The sequence below is a fragment of the Cibotium barometz genome, chromosome 40 (assembly GCF_041138505.1).
Source record: "Cibotium barometz isolate CiBa-2024 chromosome 40, ASM4113850v1, whole genome shotgun sequence".
NCBI classification, from domain to species: Eukaryota; Viridiplantae; Streptophyta; class Polypodiopsida; order Cyatheales; family Cibotiaceae; genus Cibotium; species Cibotium barometz.
The window spans coordinates 6,686,297-6,706,416 of record NC_141085.1 but is presented as its reverse complement, the minus strand read 5'-3'; the positions used below and the strand labels follow the sequence as shown (position 1 = coordinate 6,706,416).

At 42.6% G+C, this 20,120-nt stretch overlaps 1 protein-coding gene across 1 annotated transcript; it reads right to left on the bottom strand.

The window, feature by feature from the left end:
- Positions 1–2,333: 2,333 nt before the first annotated feature.
- On the bottom strand, positions 2,334–18,364 carry LOC147615144 (uncharacterized). Its single transcript, XM_086779140.1, has 5 exons — positions 18,209–18,364; positions 17,201–17,313; positions 15,718–16,295; positions 15,526–15,622; positions 2,334–2,638 (listed from the first exon to the last, which is right to left on the bottom strand). Exons 1-5 carry the CDS (start codon positions 18,272–18,274, stop codon positions 2,608–2,610), a joined length of 885 nt encoding a protein of 294 aa, XP_086635266.1. The 5' UTR covers positions 18,275–18,364; the 3' UTR covers positions 2,334–2,607.
- Positions 18,365–20,120: the final 1,756 nt, after the last annotated feature.

Genomic DNA, 20,120 nt, shown 5'->3' with positions numbered 1-20,120 from the left:
CTAGTAACATTTCTACGCTCTACACTCTGCCATTGTTCATGTACTTTGTAGGCTTCCTTTGTCATCAATGATCTACTGGCAGCAGCCATCTTGATTGCATTCGATGAGCATTGACAGTACATGGAGCAGGTAGTAAGGATATTTGAATTTTATGTCAAAGATTCCTTATTTATAGGTTGAAATAGTAGCCATTGATGTATTTGGGATGTTTCCATTGAGGATAAGCATGACGGGACCAATTACTACCTAGTGTGGTCCTATAGGATGTGTTAGTTGTTAAAGGGCTTTAGATTGTCGTTATTAACATTGAAGCACACCCTATCTTGCCAACATAGTATATAGTACACGTACTTTGGATAGTGACACTAGTGTAGATGTAATTGATGCATCTACCTTCACAGAATAAGCCAGGTGGAATGGCACAGATGCGCACATATATGCATTGTGGCACTATCCGTAAAAAGGAGCATTATTTCTCATATTTGCTCATATAAAACTGCCAAGCAAGCTTAGGATGCGATTGCTACGCTTTATCAAGTGCATAACAAGACACGAGTGGCCTACTTACATAAGCAGTTAAAGTTTGAGCATATGAATGAGAGAGATTTAATAGATGAGTTCCTAGGAAGAATTAAAAATCTCCTTGCATGTATTGATGAGGCCTATTCGAATAGTTCATTGGTGTCTACTTCTCTCATAGCTTTACCAGATTCATACTAGGTTTTTACATCCATACTTTGGCTCATAATGAAGGGTAACCCTAATGCCCTTACGTTTGATGAGTTGCTTATAGTGCTCTTGCAAGAATGGCAAAATCAAACTAGTGTAAGTGTAGGAGGTCAAGCATTTGCTGCTAGTCAAAAGAGTAAAGGCAAAGTCTTTTCTTATGGTAGCTATAAGCCAAAGACAGAATTAGCCTAGTCTTTTGGTGAGGATGTCGAGAAAGGGGATGACAAGCCTAAGAAGAAAGGCAAATATAACTATCAAAAAAAGCCTAGAGAAGAAGAAGAAAGAGTCGGGCATGGCTGTGGTGGCTGATGCATCAATACCAAGTGCTGAAAAGGAGGAGCCGTTGATCTATACACAATATGATTGGGCATTCATTGTGCATCGTAGTTGACCCTTCTGTCCATGATGTATGTATAGCATTAACAGATCAACGAGTTTGGTATTTTTATAATGGTGCTAGCAAGCATATTACTTCTCAGCATGATTTGGTTTCCTCTCTTTAGGCTACTCCTAGAAGGCAGAGTCACATGTATCAAACAAATCCTCATATATCTAGTGAAAGAAGTTGGTAAGTGAAGTTGGTGCAACGCACACAAGTCGGCTATTATAACCTTGGGATCATTGTTATGAAAAGCTTTTTTTTCTTCTTCTAATAATAATAATAATAAATGTTGTAGTGCACTTTATTCGTACAGTGAATAAATTTGCATACATCGTAGTTATAAATCTGGGCAGTGCTCCAAAAGGTGATACCAAAAGTAACCAAAATTTTACATTGAGGAGGCAATGCTAATTTGAACTAGACATGAGAACCCTTAGTTCAATGCTCCACTTTTTTTATTTTTATTTTTTTAAAAGACAACTTGCAAAGCAGTGCCCAAAATACCCAACATTTCGTGTAAGGGCTCTCAATGAATTCAAACTCGTTCTTATTTAAAGGGATTAAATTTCTCATAAAATAATTATAATCGACCAGCAGCACCATTTTCATTTATACATTCTCAATTGAAAAAAGTGTCTTTTTTTTAAAGCATTATTGCACTGAAAAAGTAGAAATGTGAGAGGGTTACAAAGGCCATTGTTCCTACGAGATTTGGCAGCTATTGCAGCTATGCTGCATTTTGTCTAACTACAAGTTTTTATGATACAAACATGTGACGCACATCACCTCTTCAACTTATGCTTATCATTTTTTGTCACACAAGAACCTCATTATTAATGATACAACCTATACGCGCAGATTTAGTAAAAAGTTGAACTTGACGATTGCTCTTCCGCATATCTAATGCAAACGCGTTCCTAGTCAAAATGAGGATTTCTTGTCCTGGGAATGAGTGGATAAAGAGTGAGATGAGGGTCATGCGAGGTGATGAACCTCTTTGAGATTCTTCCATTTTAATTGGATTGACTTTTTCATACCTAGGCTGGGAAACATTAGTTCTGCTAAGCTTATAAAGATCAAACACACTGGCCTTTTTTCCCCCTTTTTTTTAAAGAAACAAAGCCATCTTGTAACATCCACTAGCTTTTCAATTGATAGAACTCCCGACATGGGCTGACATCAAGGTGGGAGCAGCTCCCATGGGCATCATGCACAATAACCAACCAGAATGATACCTGAGGATTAACGAAAATCATTACACAAGACAACAAGGATAGTCTCTATTACTTGGTCACCCAAGCAAGATCCAAGCATCACGTCAAGGCTTACAAAAAGTTCCAAACTAAATAAGGGCCAAAACTGTTCCTCCCTCACAAACTGTATTTAAAAACTGGTCTAAAAGCGTAGTCTTTGGCCTCTTCATCTGGTTTTGATTGTCAATGTAGCCTTCCGATTTTCTTATAGGCTAGCTGACTGGAGTCCAAGCTTTGAGGTTTTTATTGCGATTCGCCTCCTCGTGACAAGTACCTGACATGGGCCAGCAAGAAAGGTTATTAAACAAACCTTGAATCCAGGCACTCAATTGTTTAACTGTGTTTCCCAAAACAATCTTTAAAGCATGTACCCATTTCGCAAAAAGAGTGCACACAATTCACAAAACAATATCAAAATACCATATACCCTATTTCTCATTAACATTATAAGACAATTGTTATTGTGATGCCTCATAACTCAATCCAAAAAAGCTCAATCTTCCTACGCAAAGTTAGCTGAATCATTAGCTTTACGTGCAAGAGCATTAGAAGTGTCCATTGCCAAACCAAATTCTTTCTTCTTCTCCTTGGCCTGTCTCTTCCTGCATTCGTTTTGATGTAGTGCCCTAGCTTTTTGCAATAATGACACTTGCCTTCTTCTTGGACTGATCTACATCACTCTTTGCTTTGCTTGATGGCTATTCAAAATAAACCTTATAGTAACCACCTTTTGCCTTGCCGTTGCCTTTGTCATTGGCAGCAAAGACATGGTCACTGCCACACATGATGGAAGATTTATTCTTCCTAGTCTGCTCCTACTGTAATAACAAACCCACCAACTCCTCAAATTGTGGGTTACCCTCAAAGACAAAGTAAGAGAAGTGTGGAAATTCAAGTAGGACGACTACAATGTCCTCGATACAAGTTTCTTTTCAAGAATGACCTCATCAATATTAAGCAGCTGCTCCCGAAGATCCTAGATCTTCATAAGGTGATCTGCCATACCATCACCTTCATGCATCCCCGAATTCTCAAGTTCTTTCTTGAGGTATGCAATTATGGCCTCACTCTTTGACTAATACACAGTTTCAAGAACATCCCATGCACTCTTTGTAGTCTTGCATGACCAGATGTGTAGAACAATTAATCTCTTGACAAACAAAGAGATCAAAGCCATGGCCCGAGCATCACGTGCATCCCATTTCCTAAGTAACAAGAGCAGGTGATGGAGCCTATTGAGCACCTCTGCTAGGAGTGGTAGGTGCAATGTCTACAGGACGAGGCTCATCATCATTGACATACCCCCACAAACCCTTGGCGAACAGTAAGTTCCTGACCATTAAACTCCACAAGGCGTAATTGCTCCCATGAAGTTTGTCCTCTTGGATCTGTTGCATTCTGTGCCATTTTGCAAAATGCACAACCAACAAGAGGCACAAATATCTTGTATGCAACCTAAATATGCACTTATGAGCACCACCAAGCACAATTTGCACAAACTGCCACCAAATGCAATCACATGCACTTGTCCTGCGAAAACCTGTTGCAAGAAACTAAAGAAAAGAGTGGGAAAAAGCCTTGATTTTGCACTTGAAGGTATAATTTGTCGACATAGGGATAGTGATGTGCGTAGATAACCAATGTCAAGAAGCTCAAGAACCCAAAATCAAAAAAGCCCCAAATTCTAGTAACTTTTGCAGTTTCGATTTTGTATGTGCAAGTACAAAATGCCACATCAGCACTATATAGCCACCTCCAAACGGGTTCAAATTTGTAGAGTTGATGTACAAAGCAGAGCAAACACACGTGCAATGACAAAACTCGATTAGGGCTGGGTTGTTCAGTTGTACAAGCAGGTCATGAACTTCTAAAAATAGAGTTTGCTGATTTTGACTGCACAGGCAGATTTGAGGTTTGTTGTTATGCACCCTATATGAAAGCTTTGTACATATTCTAAGCAGAAACCTTCTCCTTTGTTAGAGTTTGTGAAGCAATGGAAGCCCACACACCCAAAAGAAGCAAATCGATTGAGAGAGAGAGAGAGAGAGAGAGAGAGAGAGAGAGAGAGAGAGGGGGAGAAGTACTTGCACGTATATTCACACAAGTACAAGTGATAATAATAAACCTAGTCTAGGTGTCCTTTCACACCAACAAATGTCCATAGGGAAAAACCCGTAGGACAAAAGTGCCCCTGGAGTTAGTGCATGTTCACATACAGCACTACGCATAAGCATATGCCCTCACTCTATACATGTTCACATCATCACTAACAGGGGATTTGTAAGTGATGTGTGAACTAGGAGTAATAATTCTCCACAAGGGGCACTTTTTACCTTTGCGTATCAACGGGTTTTTCCCTCATGTATGAACACACCCTTATGGTGTGTAAGTGACCTTTAAAGGTCACATCTCCTTGTTTTCATATGTGAACATGCTCTCTTGAATTCCAAGATGCCCAAAAGATAATGGTAGCTTTAGGAATGGGACCAATACAAAAACCATGGAGACTGGAACCTAGTCATGGCACCCGAAACAAGACCACCAAGAAGAAGGAGCACATATATAATGTACGTAAGACTAATCCTCCGGATTAGGTCCGAATCTCGTCAAGGTTGGGGAGCCCTTGGATTAGGGGAAGCCACACGCAACTTCCATGTGGCTAGGGTTCTATATTGCTAATAATCCATGGTTACTAGCTGTTTATAGCTGGATCATTATTTATAGCGGCAGTAGTCACTACATAAGTGACTTATGGGTTATTGAGAATCATTCGGTCATATTACTTGGCTAATGGTCTATGCTTGGACCAAACTCTTGCCATGGACATGGCAGGTCCACAGGCGGTCTTGCCGAAGGTCCCTTTAGGACAAGCTTTGGCAGTATGGAACGCCAAGGCTGACCGGCTTAGCCTATGGGGAGTGGAACCTTGGTCTCTGGCTCACGGAAGATTTCTGATGGAATCTACAATTGGGAGGTGAGTTTGCCTGCACCCTTTTATATGTTCTAACCTTGTGTGTTTAGCTTGTGTATCAGGAGGTTGCATACAGACTCTACAGGGCATACAACAGCAGATAAACTGGCTGCTATCCGTATCGGTCTGCGATGTGGTACAAGTGGCTATACTACTGTTCGTACCACAGTTTCCAGAAACGCCGTTTCCGGCCCACCGAAACGTGGAAATGTTTCGGAAACGTTTCCGTTTCTAGAAACGGCGTTTCCAAGGCGTTATTTTTCCAGGGTTTAGAAACCCGCGTGCTGTTTTTCACCAGCATTTTGCGCGCTTGTTTCCGCCGCCTGTTTGGAGCTGCTCTACCCATCTACCCTACCCTCTACCCCTCTACCTCCACATCAGCCCTCTACCACGCCCTCTACCTCTACTTGGGGCCTCCACCTTTGCCATCTAAGCTCTACCAAGCAAGGAGGAGTCGCACCTTGCTCGCAGCTTGCAGGACCAGAAAAACAGCCTCCACTTCTCGAATCTCTCTGAGTCTCCCGACCTCGAACCGCACAAGTAAGTTAAGTAACATGGCTCGGACTCCGGATGCTTTTTGGCAGCATGGGGAGCAAGTGGGGGGTTATGCAGGATATGGTGGCTCCAGGAAATGGAGATGTAGATATTGTGGGTTGGTCAAAACGGGGAGTGTCACCCGTGTGAAGGACCATCTTGCTCATGTTCCAAACAAAGATGTAGGGCCATGCCCCTCTGTTCCTCTAGATGTTCGGAAAAGCCTTGAAATGTGGAGGCGAAAGCGTTTGGCCATTCCTGAAGAGGAAGTATCTACAGCAATGGGTGGTCAAGAGCATGAAGCTGGTTCAAGTCAAGCAGCAGCAGCAAAGAGGGCCAGAGGCAGAGACACAGGATCAGATTTCTCCTCTACCTCAGTGTCGGGTGTGCATGCAAGGAGGACTCCTTTGCCAGGTGATGTATCACATTCACAAGACACCCCTCCAATAAATACTGTACAAAGGGCTAGCATCCAAGCAGGATTTCAAAAGCAAGCAATTGCAGAGGCAACTAGGGAGCTCACCCGGATGTTCATACGGTGTGCCATTCCCTTTCATGTGGCCAAGACAAATCAATGGAGGAAGACCATGAGGGCCATCAGCCGCATTGGATGTGAGTGGGATGGCCCTACATCTGAGGCTCTACGGACACGAGAGCTAACGCGGGAAAAATCATGCATAGAAGTGCAGCTACAGCCCTTGAAGGAAACATGGAAAAAGTATGGCTGCACTGTATTGTGTGATGGGTGGTCAGATGTACGCAGGAGAAATGTATACAATGTTTTGGTGAAATGCTGCAAAGGCACTATGTTTTTGAAAGCCATTGATGCCTCCCTCCCAGGTCTCACAGTTACAGGTGCATTTATTTGGACACATATAAGGGAGGCTATAGAGCAAGTTGGGCCTGAGAATGTTGTGCAGGTGGTGACAGATAATGGAAGTAATTGTAAGTCTATGGGCTCTATGCTAGAGGATGAATTTCCAGCCATTGTGTGGACCCCTTGTGCATCACATAGCCTCGACTTATTGATTGAGGACATAGGTCAAATACAATGGGTTGAAGCCATCTTTCGCACCAGACGAAGCATGGTGAAGTTTGTGAAGAAGAGGCCAAAAGTCTTGAGCATGTATCGGGCCTACAGCACTCTTGAGCTATTGCAGCCTGCAGCCACCAGATTTGCATACATGTTCATTGTGCTTGAGAGACTCCTGCGAGTCCGCAGAGAGTTGGTACGCACTGTCTACTCAAATGAATGACTAGAGTGGGATGAGAGAGAGAGCCCCAAGGCAAGAGCTTTTGTGCGTGATGTCATGAGAGAGGAGTGGTGGGTAGAGGTTGAGGGGTTGATCAAAACTCTCAACCCCATCTACACAGTGTTACGCATTACAAACATGGAGGGCAGTACTCTAGGCCTTTGAGAGCAGAGCAATAAGTCTCCTCAGTCATGGCTACCCTTGCTTTACTTCTTATCTTGATTTTACTCTTGAGTCTTTACATTGGTCTCGACTCTTGACTCTTGTTTTTTGTCCTTTTTTATCTTATGGTTTGATCTCTAAAGGGTTGATGAAATCAAGGCTGTGTGGAATCGGCGATGGGATTGGTTTCACAAGCCGATTCATGCAGTAGCACATGTATTACATCCTTTGTGGCGAGATGAGGAGCAATACGAGAACGAGGAGCTAGAAGAAGGCTTCATGACATACATCAGATCTTGACATCTGGTAATGTGCACATGCTGAAATGTATAGAGGATGATCTCTTGGCCTTTCGCAACCAGACAGGGAGCTTTGGTCGAGAGACTCAGCTACAGCCTGTCTCATGGTGGGAGAAGTATGGAAATTGTGCTCCCACGCTGGTAATTCACTACCCTTAACTACAGTTTACATAGTACACTGTACAATGTGCATCTTTCTTGTTTCCACTTAGTTCTAATTTCTAATTGTATGTGCATTTCAATAACAGAAACGCATCGCCATTCGAGTGCTCTCACAAGATTGCAGTTCAGGTCCATGCGAGAGGAATTGGAGCACTTGGGCCCTCTTCCATACAAAGAAGAGGAATGGGCTGAGTACCGCTCAGCTAGAGCGGTTGGTGTTTTGTCATTGCAACCTCCAGCTCCTTGAGAGGAATGCCCGACATCCGGAGCCTTCGCAGGTGAATGTGGATAAGATTGACATCAGGAGGGAGAGGTTCATCCCAGAGATCGCACGGAATGAGCGTGATATGTACACCTTGCTTTATGAGGAGCTGACAGTGCCGAGCCACAACACCCGCTGCACAACCCATTCTCAGAGGCAGAGGGGGGGATCCATCGCTTCCACTTCAGCAGAGGCAGAGGACCACGATCCTACCATTTCTTCATCTGAGCCTGACTCTCATGAGTCGGAGGATGACTCCTCCATGGATGATCTTGATGAGTGATTTTTGGAGCGCTTAGCTCTAGGATTTTGTCATGCCAACAGCTGCTGCCAGCCACGTGGATATTTTTTGATCATGTTTTGTATTTACTATAGTCTATACATATGGATTATGGATGATGGATGATGGATCTTGTTTTGTATTGACTCTTTTGAGGCTTGAGCCTTGAGCCTACAGTTGTCATTTCTGAATTTTGATCTATCATTTGAGTCTTTGACATTGAACTTGAGCAAAGATGTATTTTTCAAGCTTTTGTAATGTTTTTATTAATTATATATGTATGTATTAAACCCTAAAACCGAAACTCCGTTTCCCCGTTTCTTCCCGAAGGCCGAAACTCCGAAACTCCGTTTCCCGCCGTGCTCCGCACCCCCGTTTCCGAAACTCGTGGAAACTATGGTTCATACGACGGCTGCAGTGGCAGCAACACATCAACAGGCAGCGCACGCTACAGCACATCGGCAGTAATGACAAGGGGACAAAAGAGGTGGCATGCAGTTGTATAGGGCAAGTTAAAACAGAAAGCTCACGTTTTTTTAGAAAAAACGTATATAGGGAAAACTCTTAGTACCTTCTAGTCCTTTTATAAAAGGCACCCCTATTATTAATAGTGCGAAAGCACATGTGGTGTTTTTCACCTATAAAAACGTGGTTTAGAGGTGTTTACCTTCTCCAGACGTAACGAAACCTTGGAGACGGTCTATTGCGAGGATTCACAATATGATTTCCATTAGCGGGTGGTTTTGGCCATAGTTAGTTGCATTCCGTACCCGTACTCATCCGATGTGTACTTCAATACTTTCCATACCACTCCATATATACAACACCTCGTACGGATAAGGTGTTCGTACCAAATATGAGGTTCAATGTACAAACTTATTTGGTTTGTTTTTTAATTATTTTAGTCAGCAGTCATTGCTCAGTAGTTAATAGATTAGTTTTCATTTCAGTATTACCATTGTCTTTCATGCTATTTTTGTATGGATGCTAGATATTTCTTAATTTACATACATACATCCATACATACATACATACATACATACATACATACATATATATATATATATATATAGAGAGAGAGAGAGAGAGAGAGAGAGAGAGAGTGAGAGAGAGTAAAAAACGTGAACATACTTAAAGTACTTATCTTGATGTGTACTTTACGTACTTGTACCGTACGCGTACCGTACCTAAAGTACTCAACCACTATGGTTTTGGCATATTTTCTCGTCTTTCCTCGCATGAAAAAGCTGTTAGCATTGTGCATCTCAATGTTTTGGGGCTTTACTATTTATCTGGGATTTTACTGGATTTTCTCCTATTTATTTGTCCGGGGCTAGTCGGCCAGCCCTAGAGGCAGTCAGCCAGTTCCCTCTTGCACTATATAAGGAGTTCCCCATTATTCACTCATTTATTCACTTCCCTTGCACATAGTTCAACATTCAATTGCTGGCCATTGCCATTGTAAAGCTTTATTGCTGTTATAAAAGGTGATCTTGTCCAACTCTCTCAATCTCCTTTGCTCTAGCACATATGCAGTTTTTCCCCATGTGCTTCCAGCTAGAGCAGGCTTGTGGGCGGGAGAGGGGGCTGCTTACAGCTCCACTTACTGGTGCACGAGGACCGTGATTTGGAGTTCCAAGCATTAGACATCTAGCAGGACATGGTTATCTTTGGTACAACAGAGATTATGAACTCGATCTGTTCCAAGTTCATTGTTCGAGGCTTTTGGGACGTGATGTGTTCACCATCCACTCTTGGGGATTATGGGCGCAGTATGTCCAACAGCTCATCATCTATTTTTGGAGTTCACTGCACACTTGTGTAGGAATTCGTGGCCAAGCAAAGTTCCTTGCTGTTCGTGATGGCATCTTGTTTCGAGGAAACAGGTTGGCGAGTGCTCTCTCCAAGGTGATTCCAATACTCGCGGTGCTGGAGGGTCCATGGTTGCATCTTCATCGACTTATCTTCTTCCAACTCTTGCACACTATGAGCTACAGAGGGGGTGTTAGAATTGTGCATCTCAATGTTTTAGGGCTTTACTATTTATCTAGGATTTTACTGGATTTTCTCCTATTTATTTGTCCAGGGCCAGTCGGCCAACCCTAGAGACAATCGGCCAGTTCCCTCTTGCACTATATAAGGAGTTTCCCATTATTCACTCATTTATCCACTTCCCTTGCACATAGTTCAACATTCAGTTGCTGGCCATTGCCATTGCCATTGTAAAGCTTTACTGATGTTATAAAAGGTGATCTTGTGACTTGTCCAACTCTCTCAATCTCCTTTGCACTCTCTCATATGTTTACTATTTATGCTTCCGTCTGTGCTTTCTCCTTCAAAAGCACATTTTACTCTCTTTAATTTCTGAAATTCAGAATCAGTATGTTATGTATCTAACACTAATCCTCGAGATTATGTCCTAATCTGGTCAAGGTTGAGGAGCCTTGAGATCAAGGGAAGACTGCAAGCAAGTTACAGGTGGCTAGGGTTCTTTATTGTTGATAATTGGTTACTAGCTATTTATAGCTAGACTGTTATTTATAGTGGTAGGAATCACTATACAAGTGACTTATGGGCTATTGAGATTCATTTAGCCATATTACTTGGCTAATGGTCTATGTCTGGACCAAACTCCTGGCATGGACACGGCGGGTCACACGCGGTCTTGTCGAAGGTCCCTTAGGACAGGCTCTAGTAGTATGGGACACCAAGGTTGACTGGCTTGGCCTATGGGGAGTGGAACCTTAGCCCTTGACTCGGGGGGGGGATTGGAATCTACAGTTGGGAGGTGAGTTTGCCTGCATCCTTCTATATGTTCTAACCTGGTGTGTTTAGCTTGTGTATCAAGTGGTCCTATAGGAGCTTAGCAATTGGTATCATTGCAGATGTTTTGAGTCCGATTGGAGAGGTGAATCCGAGATTAGGGCTTACTTGTCTAATTCCTTGAGAGAGTTGTGTTGAACCGATAGGCATTTCAGTTGGTATTGACAATAGGTTAACGTAGGGAGATCCACAATTTTAGACCGGGACTCAGGGATTGTACCACCTTTTATATCCTCTTTCTTACCTCTATGGAGCCTACGCTTCACTTTAATGACGACCTATCAAACCATGAGGAGCACCATCAACTTGATGTGGAGAGCAGGAGGAGGAGAGTGGAGAATCTTACTTTGAGGAGCAAATGGCCACACTCCGGACGCTGATATTCAACAGTTGCGGGACCAGGTGGTACTCCTACAGAGGGTCATGCTTGGATCAACCCCTACTTCAGGTACTGGTACTGTTGTAGTCGTGCCTTCTTTCACACCGGACGCTTAGAGAGCACAGCAGGTTGTAGACTCTTGGCTCAACCAATGGAATGTCCACTTCAAGTTTCACCCTTTCCCAAATGCCCAGAAGATTCAGATGGTGAGGGGTCTCCTGAAGGAGAAGGCTCTTACTCAGTGGAGATAACTCTACTTGCGCAGATTTTAAGGCGCAAAGTAAGTACGATACCTTGCTTCTGTTGAAGAACCAGCAACTGTAGGCTGCTTCTTCGTTTGCCAAGAAATGAGTCTGGTAACAAGTAAGTAACAATAGCCCATAGTAGACCTCCAGGTATCTGGATCACCAGCCCAATCAGAATCTCAATATCCAACCAAATCAAGACTAGAGCCATATGAAATCCCATGTGTCAAGGTGTCCTATATATATCGGAGAACACGGACAACCACCGGCCAATGAGTAATATGTGGTGCTGAGAGGAACTGACTTAGGACACTAATGTTGTAAGCAAGATCGGGCCTAGTAATGGCAAGATGAATAAGCGAGCCGACAAGCTCTCTATACTGGGTGGGATCATGGTAGGATGGAGAGTCATCATTTTTACTCAACTTTTGATTTGTGTCCATAGGGCAAGATAATGAGCAACAATCTTCATACCAAACCTCTCCAAAATCTAAGAAGTATACTTTTGTTGAGAGAGATATATCCCCTGTGGGTACTGCTAGACCTCCATGCCAAGAAAGTAGTGAAGTAGACCAAGATTAGTCATCTCAAAGGTATGACTCAGAAGATCCATAATCATAGCAGTGCGGTCGGGTTCAGATCCAGTGAGAATAAGATCATCAACATACAAAATGATAATCACAATGTGATCCTCCTCTATCAAAACATAAAGGTTACTGTCCACATGAGTACTCTCAAAGGAATGAGAGAGAAAGAAAGCATCAATTTTTCGGTACCACGCCCTGGGAGCCTGTTTAAGGCCATAAAAAGCTTTCTAGATAAGATAAACATGGTCCTCGAAGCCATCGCGGATGAAGCCAGGGGGGTGTTCAACACATAGTTCCTCTTGAAGGTCCCGTTGAGAAAGGCGGACTTAACATCCATTTGAAAGATGGGCCAAGAGAAGTGAGCAACGACGGCAAGAACAATGCAAATGGTGGTATACCTAGTAGTGGGAGCAAAAGTTTCCAAGAAGTCCTCGCCTTCCTTCTGGGCATAGCCCTTAAGGCTTAGCCACCAAGCGGGCTTTATATTTGTCGAGTGAACCATCGCCAAGAAACTTCACATTGTATAAGTCCATTTGACGCCAATAACCTTCCTGTGAGAAGGGCGAGGAACAAGATTCCATGTGTGATTTCTGTTAATGGCGTCCATTTTCGCCTCCATTTCTATGAGAAGGGCGAGGAACAAGCCTATGCTCTGATACCACTGTCACAAGTAGGAAGCGGAGACCCAGAACAATAGTATAGACCAACACTTCAAATTCCAATCAAAGCATGATAACACAACGGAAGAACCATAAACAATATTAAACACACCATTGAGCCGGAACGGCCGGCCCCCCGTAGGAACAACTTTATTTACACAGAAGCTTTTACAAGATACCAAGGTGCGGGTGCATACAACACCGGATTTTCCACAAAGCATCAGCATAAATCTCTTGCCCGAATATCTATCCAAAGCCAAGACAAAACACAACACCAAAGGCCATCCAAAAACTGTCTCAAAACAGTCCCAAAAATCAGCCCACAAACTGTCCATAAAACAGCCCGGTACGGAGCCCAATACAGGCCCGAGTTCCGTGCCAAATCATCCCCAAAACAGAGCCATAAACCAGCCCCAAAAGAGCTCGCAAAATTGTCCCAGGTTCCTCCAAAACAGCCCCCGATTTTCACACATGTGAACCTGTACGGCCTCTGTACAATTGCTACACCAATATATTGTTGCTGTGCCAACTGTACAGCCAGCGTAGAGAGAGAAGGAGAGTGCTGTATGGCTGTACAGCCAGTTTGCAGAGGAGAGAGAAGGTGATGTATGGCTGTTGACTAGCATAGAAAGAGAGGGAGACTGCACAAGGCTGAAGGTGCATGCACATGCTCAAAAGAGAAGAGAGAAACTCCAAGAGGGATGCACATGGCAAAAAGAGAAGCCCCCAGCTCCTTTTTGCCCAAAATAGCTAAGCTTGCCCAAAAATATCAACTTTATGATTTCCTTGGCTTGTACTCCAAGTTTTAACACAAAAATATCAACTTTATGCTTTTCTTGGCTTGTACTCCAGGTTTGAGCCCAAAAAAATCAACTTTTATGCTTTTCTTGGCTTGATGTCCAAGTTTCATCTAGGCGCCTCCGTCTGTCCACCTTCCATGCCCAAAAACAATAATATGTCCATCCCATCATTAATGATATGTGAACACAGCGACTTATAAATATTATAAGTCACTTTGATGAATAAAATCCCATGCTACTCGTGTTGTATGGCCATCTTTCAAGCCAAACCATGCCAATAAAATGCTCTAGCTTTCTTCTGTGGAAAATCCCTGTGTTCACACCTTGGTTCCACCGCTCAGTGTGTGAAACACTATGGATCATAAGGTTAGTGTCTTATGCAATCCAATGGCATGGCAAGATGTTTTGTGGCTATGTATGCTCCTTCTTTATTTTTGCAAATCCTTAGAGTATCTTTCTTGATACGGTTGGCTCTTGTGCCTGTATCCATAGTTACAATGAAACGTGTTTCATTCAGTTTGAATGAAACGAAACGTTTCGTAAACGTTTCATACGAATGAAACAAGTTTCATTCATGTCCACTTGCGCACTGTATGATTTAAGCCTTTTTTACCCAGATTCTTTAGTTTTAACTTGAAAACATGTTTTAATGTGTAAATGATGCATGTTTAATATTGTTTTGCAAGGAAGGCAACATATTTTTTACATATTATAAACTTATATATAAATTTTGGGGCCTGTAACCCCATGTTTTGTATGAAACGTTTTTGAAACGTTTGGAATTTGAAAGAAACGTTTTTGAAACGTGTTTCATGAAACGCTTGGCAACTATGCCCGTATCTAGTGTCGATCGTGGATCTAGATTTATGGCTTTAAAATGACAGAAGGCAGCCTGGAGGCAAATGGCTATATGGAGATGGACAAGCCAAAAACTTTAAAAGAGGGTTTGAAGCCAAAAACTAGGATGTTTCTATGCTCTGTTTAAGACTAAAAGAGTCCAAAAAAGTCAAAGAAGACCCAGAGACCAAAGATTCAATAAAGCACTTGCCGTAAGTAAAGAAAAAGCAAGTGACCCAATCTATCAAGCAAATGCCTTGCAATCACAGGGACTCTCAAAGGTTGTGGAGGAGCTGTGCACGCCTTGGAACTGCCCTTTGAAACCTAAAAAGGTCACTGTAAGGCCAAGGGGTGAAGACTCCCTAATGAGAGAACAAAAGGCATTATTTTCCCCATTTTCAGCCCACAACCAGCATGAAGAGGAAATCAGCCTATAAAAAGGTAGGCCCCGGCGGCCCGGCCCAATTCTTCATATCTCAAGCCATCCCTGTTCCTAAGCAAACACAGCAGCAGAGAGCACAGAGCAGCCTGATAGAGGGAATCAATAGAATTCCAGAGTCGATGTAGACAGATGGAACCCAACGGAGCTAGCCTGATGGAACCGGACAGACATGGACAGGCAGTGATAGATGGAAGTAGCTGGATGGAACTAGACAGAATTCTTCAACAAGTTCCCGATCTTGTAATTGTCAAAGCATAAGTGACGTATCAAAGTGACATTCAGGATTTGTATTATCCACTTCTGTATCAGTGAAGCAACTACTCCGCAAAGAGAAAGCAGGGGTTTGTTTGGTGTGGGTGTTTGGTTTTGGGGGGGGGGGGGGGGGGGGGGGGGTTGTTTCCTAGCCATTGGTGCATGTTGCCTCATCGAAAAGAGTTTTTGTCTATGACAAGATATCAACAATTACCTGGAAGTATGAAAACCAGCAAGAAACCATGCAACTGCAACATCAGAAAAACCAGCATGTGAACTCTCCTTCATCTCTCCCGTAAGTTTTTGTGCTTCTGTTAAAACAATGAGAATGAGAACCAGAAAGAAAATGGCTCCTGCATGACAAGCCTACACATAAGCTTCACATCACTAGAGTCAAAGAAACTACCTGATGCCTTCATGACCTCTGCAACTGCTGCCCTAACGATCTCTGGAAAAGCAGATGCATCTGGAGATGTCTTAGAAACACTTGAAGTCTCATAAGGTTTATTGGTACTCTCTTGATATTTGTTCACAAACCCACAATGTCGACATTCGAGCCCATTTGACCAAGAAGCTGCTGAGGGGGCCCATGCACCTGATGAATTGTAATAAGCATTCCACTGGCATTGGTAGCAGTTCTCAGCCATGGCTGGATGGGCCTGATGCGTATAAAACTCAGAGCCTGCGTAATTGTTGCATGCAGCAGTTGTGGTACCCTCTTCCAAGCTGTTGTTTCCTACATAATTAAGTCGTTGCTCTAGCTTTTGTTGTTGATCTGCTAGCTGATGCAGTTGTAGAGTTATCTGCTGCCGCTCTAGCTCGTGCCAATCTAAAGAGTACTCAGTCCCATCATGTGATAAAAAGGGAGTTCCTTCATGCAAGTTATTATTGTCGGCTTCAATTGGAGGCACTTCATGCTCCTGCTGAGAGACTTCAAGACAAATTTCTTCCTTATGCAACAGTTCGCCTTTCTCCACTCCATGCCTAAACAACAAATATACAACATATTACTTTACTAGCTGTATAATTCCTTAAGTAGGAATTTTCTAAAGAATGAAAGCTATGTAGTTTAACCAGATGCAGGGGTCAACATATCACACACATAGGACAATCACTTGGGGGACTATTGCAGCACAACTCTTGACGAGAGCCTCACAAATCACCTCACTCCTTTTTGGATCACTGCCACCACAGCCCCAGCAGCACCCTGGACCCCAATCCCACACCCACCAGCGTGGGAACTATCAGCAGCCTCAGAGCTTGGCACATCTGGCAGGCGTGGTGCAGCGAGGTCATCAAGGGCACCGTCACGCCGCTGGCGGAGACCATTGAAGGGACGTTATCCACTCACTCCGAGATCACCTAGAGCGTTTGGCAGGCAATTCTGAGCAGATGCAGCAGCACCGGATCTGGCAGGCATGCTGACAGCGAGGTAATCAAGGGCACTGTCACCCCGCTGGCAGAGACCGTGGAAGGGACCTTGTCCAACGCTCCAAGATCGCCTACAGCATTTGGCAGGCGATTCTGAGCAAATGCAGCAGCACTGGGTCACCTTCGCAAGTACACGGAGCCCAGGCCCCTTTCTCACGTGAGGGGATGATCGACTTGTTTGGTACCACAGGCCTCCAGCTATTTCCCCAGCCACCCACCCCTCCACTTTTTCCTCCCCTGATATAGCCTCCTTCCAAGAGCAGCCAGCCATGGAGGGAGCCCCTCCCTCCTCTTGCTACATTATACTCTTCACCTCGTGAGAGAGTTGTAGTCTGCCAGCATGCAGACGTTTACTTTAACAGCCGCACTCAAATTACACATAAAAAACTCTTCTTTCTCTAGACATCCGCTTTGATGAAGCATACCATATACATCATCAAGAGAGTGTTAATACTTACTGATCTTCTGTCTGAACCACATGACTTCTTGATTCCAAGCTCACAATGTCTCCTTCTCCTTCAGTGATTTTCTGGCCAAATGTTTTGCTCTTGCCTAATAGTCCATGCATATCCTGTGGAAACATCCGAGTAGTTTTGAGTGCAGATGAGTCCAATGCAGTGAATGTACATGCATCACATACCCAAAATATGTTTGTGTATCAGTGTGTGTGCTATATCGATGGATCAGTCCCGGATAATCAGCTGTAAAAAATACATATAAAGAACCAAAATGAAAGAAAGCAGCCCTTGTCATGAGAAGTTGTGGGCTGCCCACAGGAGCAGGTTAAGATGTTGCAGGCTGCCCATGGGAGCAGTAGGGTGGCTAGACGACATAGAAGCTGCTGAGTTTTACAAATTTCTTTGAAAATGTCTATGGTACCAGTTGAGTTACCCCTAGCCAAATCACATGCGTAGTCATGTCTAAGCCTTGATTGCTCTAAATCTTAAAACCTTTGATAAGACTATACCATACCTTTGACATAGGATTGCCATTATTTAGATCCAACATTGAGCTCTCACGACTTTTAAAAGCTAGCCATAGTATCAACTGAGAATCTATTGGTTGTGTAACACATAGGTAGGAGTACAGCTAACCAAGGACGTTACTTCATGGAAGTCTACCCACAAAGCTTCAGACTATGATTCCATTTGATAAAAGCATGATTTTTCCTAGCTACTTTTGTTTGGTAAACCTGACAACTGTATCATGCTGAAGCTACCGTGGCTTACATTCACACATGTGTTTTTTATAATAAATACATATACATATACATATACATACACATACAAATATACACACAAACACGCACGTAAGGGCAAGTGCGAAAACCCGTACGTTGGTACGCAGCCTGATTTTTTTTAACCTAATCCTTGTCATTGCGACATGTATCATCATAAAAGAACCTTATAGAAAGCTTTTCTAGTATTTAAAAAGGTTGGGGTTTTGCGGGAGACCATGGAGTACACCTTGTATTTGGCTATAGCTGAGTTGAAGGCCGTGATGAGCGCAGAGTCATCCCACAGTTCCGCCATTGCAACCTTACGACCTTAACCCCTTGAATATGGCACCAATATGTTGGTTTGCTATTAATTAACTAGTGAGAGGACCAAACCTTACCTTAATTAAACCAAAATGTTGGTTTGCTATTAATTAACTAGTGAGAGGACCAAACCTTAGCTTAATTAAATGGCTTCAAAAGGATGGGTTTAGTGGCTTCAAAAGGATGGGTTTAGTGGCTCCAAAGGTTTTTATTGCTAACATGTGTTTTTTTTTTGGTTTTTTAAAATTTTTGTTCTTCTTGATGCTTCCCACTCTTTACCGACATGCTACATTCTTGAATTTTCTACGAGTGGTTTAGAGAGGAGGTTACATCGAATTTTTTCAACTAGGCAGAAGCCCTAAGAGAGAGAGAGAGAGAGAGAGAGGACAATGATGAAAAGAGTGAACGCTAAATGAACGTTGACGGAGAGACGGAGAGAGAGTTTACGTTGACAGAGAGAGAGCGTTGAACGATGAAAAAAAAATCATTACGCTGGGTCGTAAGGTTAATAGCTTAGCTAAATTTGATTAAGGGCACTAATTAACCAAATTCGCAGTTGGCCTGAATATGGGTGGTTGAGTTGATAGAGATAGCACATAGTTGGTAGAATTGTCAGGCTCCAATGAGAGGACCTAGGTTCGATACCATCAAGTTGCACGATGAGACTCCACCCTCCCACAAAGAGTACTTAGACTTTGAATGTTTCAAATGATTTAGTTGCTTGATTGTGGCCAATTTCTCGCATCATAGTTAATTTGCAAGAAAGTCACAATTTAACTCATTCTAAACCTCCAAAAAGCTCTTAATTATTATTTGATGATTATCGTGGTGGTTAATAAAATGTGACATTCGTTTCGTTTAAAGTACTATTTGTTCAGTAATGTCAAAGTTAAGGTTTTCTTTATGAAATATGCAATATAATATAAGGATGTTTGAGGACAAGTATACTTTGACACTTCCATTAGGCTTTTGAGAAGCAACAAAACTATATTATGAAATAAAAAGTACATTTTCTTTTTGTATGCAAGCATTTAATGAAAATTGAGAATTCTTTATGTGTACTGCCAAAAGTCGCCTCAATAATTTTGAGGTCTTTCATCCATGCATGGATTCCTTACCCATCTCTTCCATGTTTTTCCTTCCCAAAAAAAAAAACAATCAACATGTCATCAAAATCAGCAATATCAGAAACCTTTTATTGCGATTTCAACTAGGACCAAGGGAGGTGACCTTTACTAGCCCATGTGCAACTACTCTACTGTAGACCCACCATTTGTACTTTTGTCTACTATCAAGGCACTAGGCGCACTCAAGTGGGGATCTACATACGTAGTACCACTGAGAGCATCCAGCACGTAGTGCGTCTTTTCTCATGATCAATTTCAATAAATGTTGAGGTATTTATACATATTCATTGTTTTTATAGTTTTTTCATAATTGTTTATTTTTGTATTTACATCTTTATATCTACTTTTTGAATTTTTTAAATTTATGCTGGTTGATTATGTCACATAGAGTCCCACATCTACAAGTAAGAGACTCACACAAGAGCCGCACGAGGTGGGAGCAGAGATTGACCATCTTAGAGTAGTATTGCAAATGCAGAGGCAGCCATTAAAGAGGCAAGAGATGTTGACATCCACCTAGTAGGTCTCTCTCTTTGTAAATAAAAGATTTATAATTAAGGTCTAAAATTATAAATTTCTTAAGTTATACCTAATTAGAGAGAATAATCATTTTTTATACCTAATTAGAGGTGAAGAGTGCTAGAGGTGACGCAAAGTAGCACAGGATTATGGGGAGGATTGCCCAACATAGAATGAAGCAATTGATCTTGC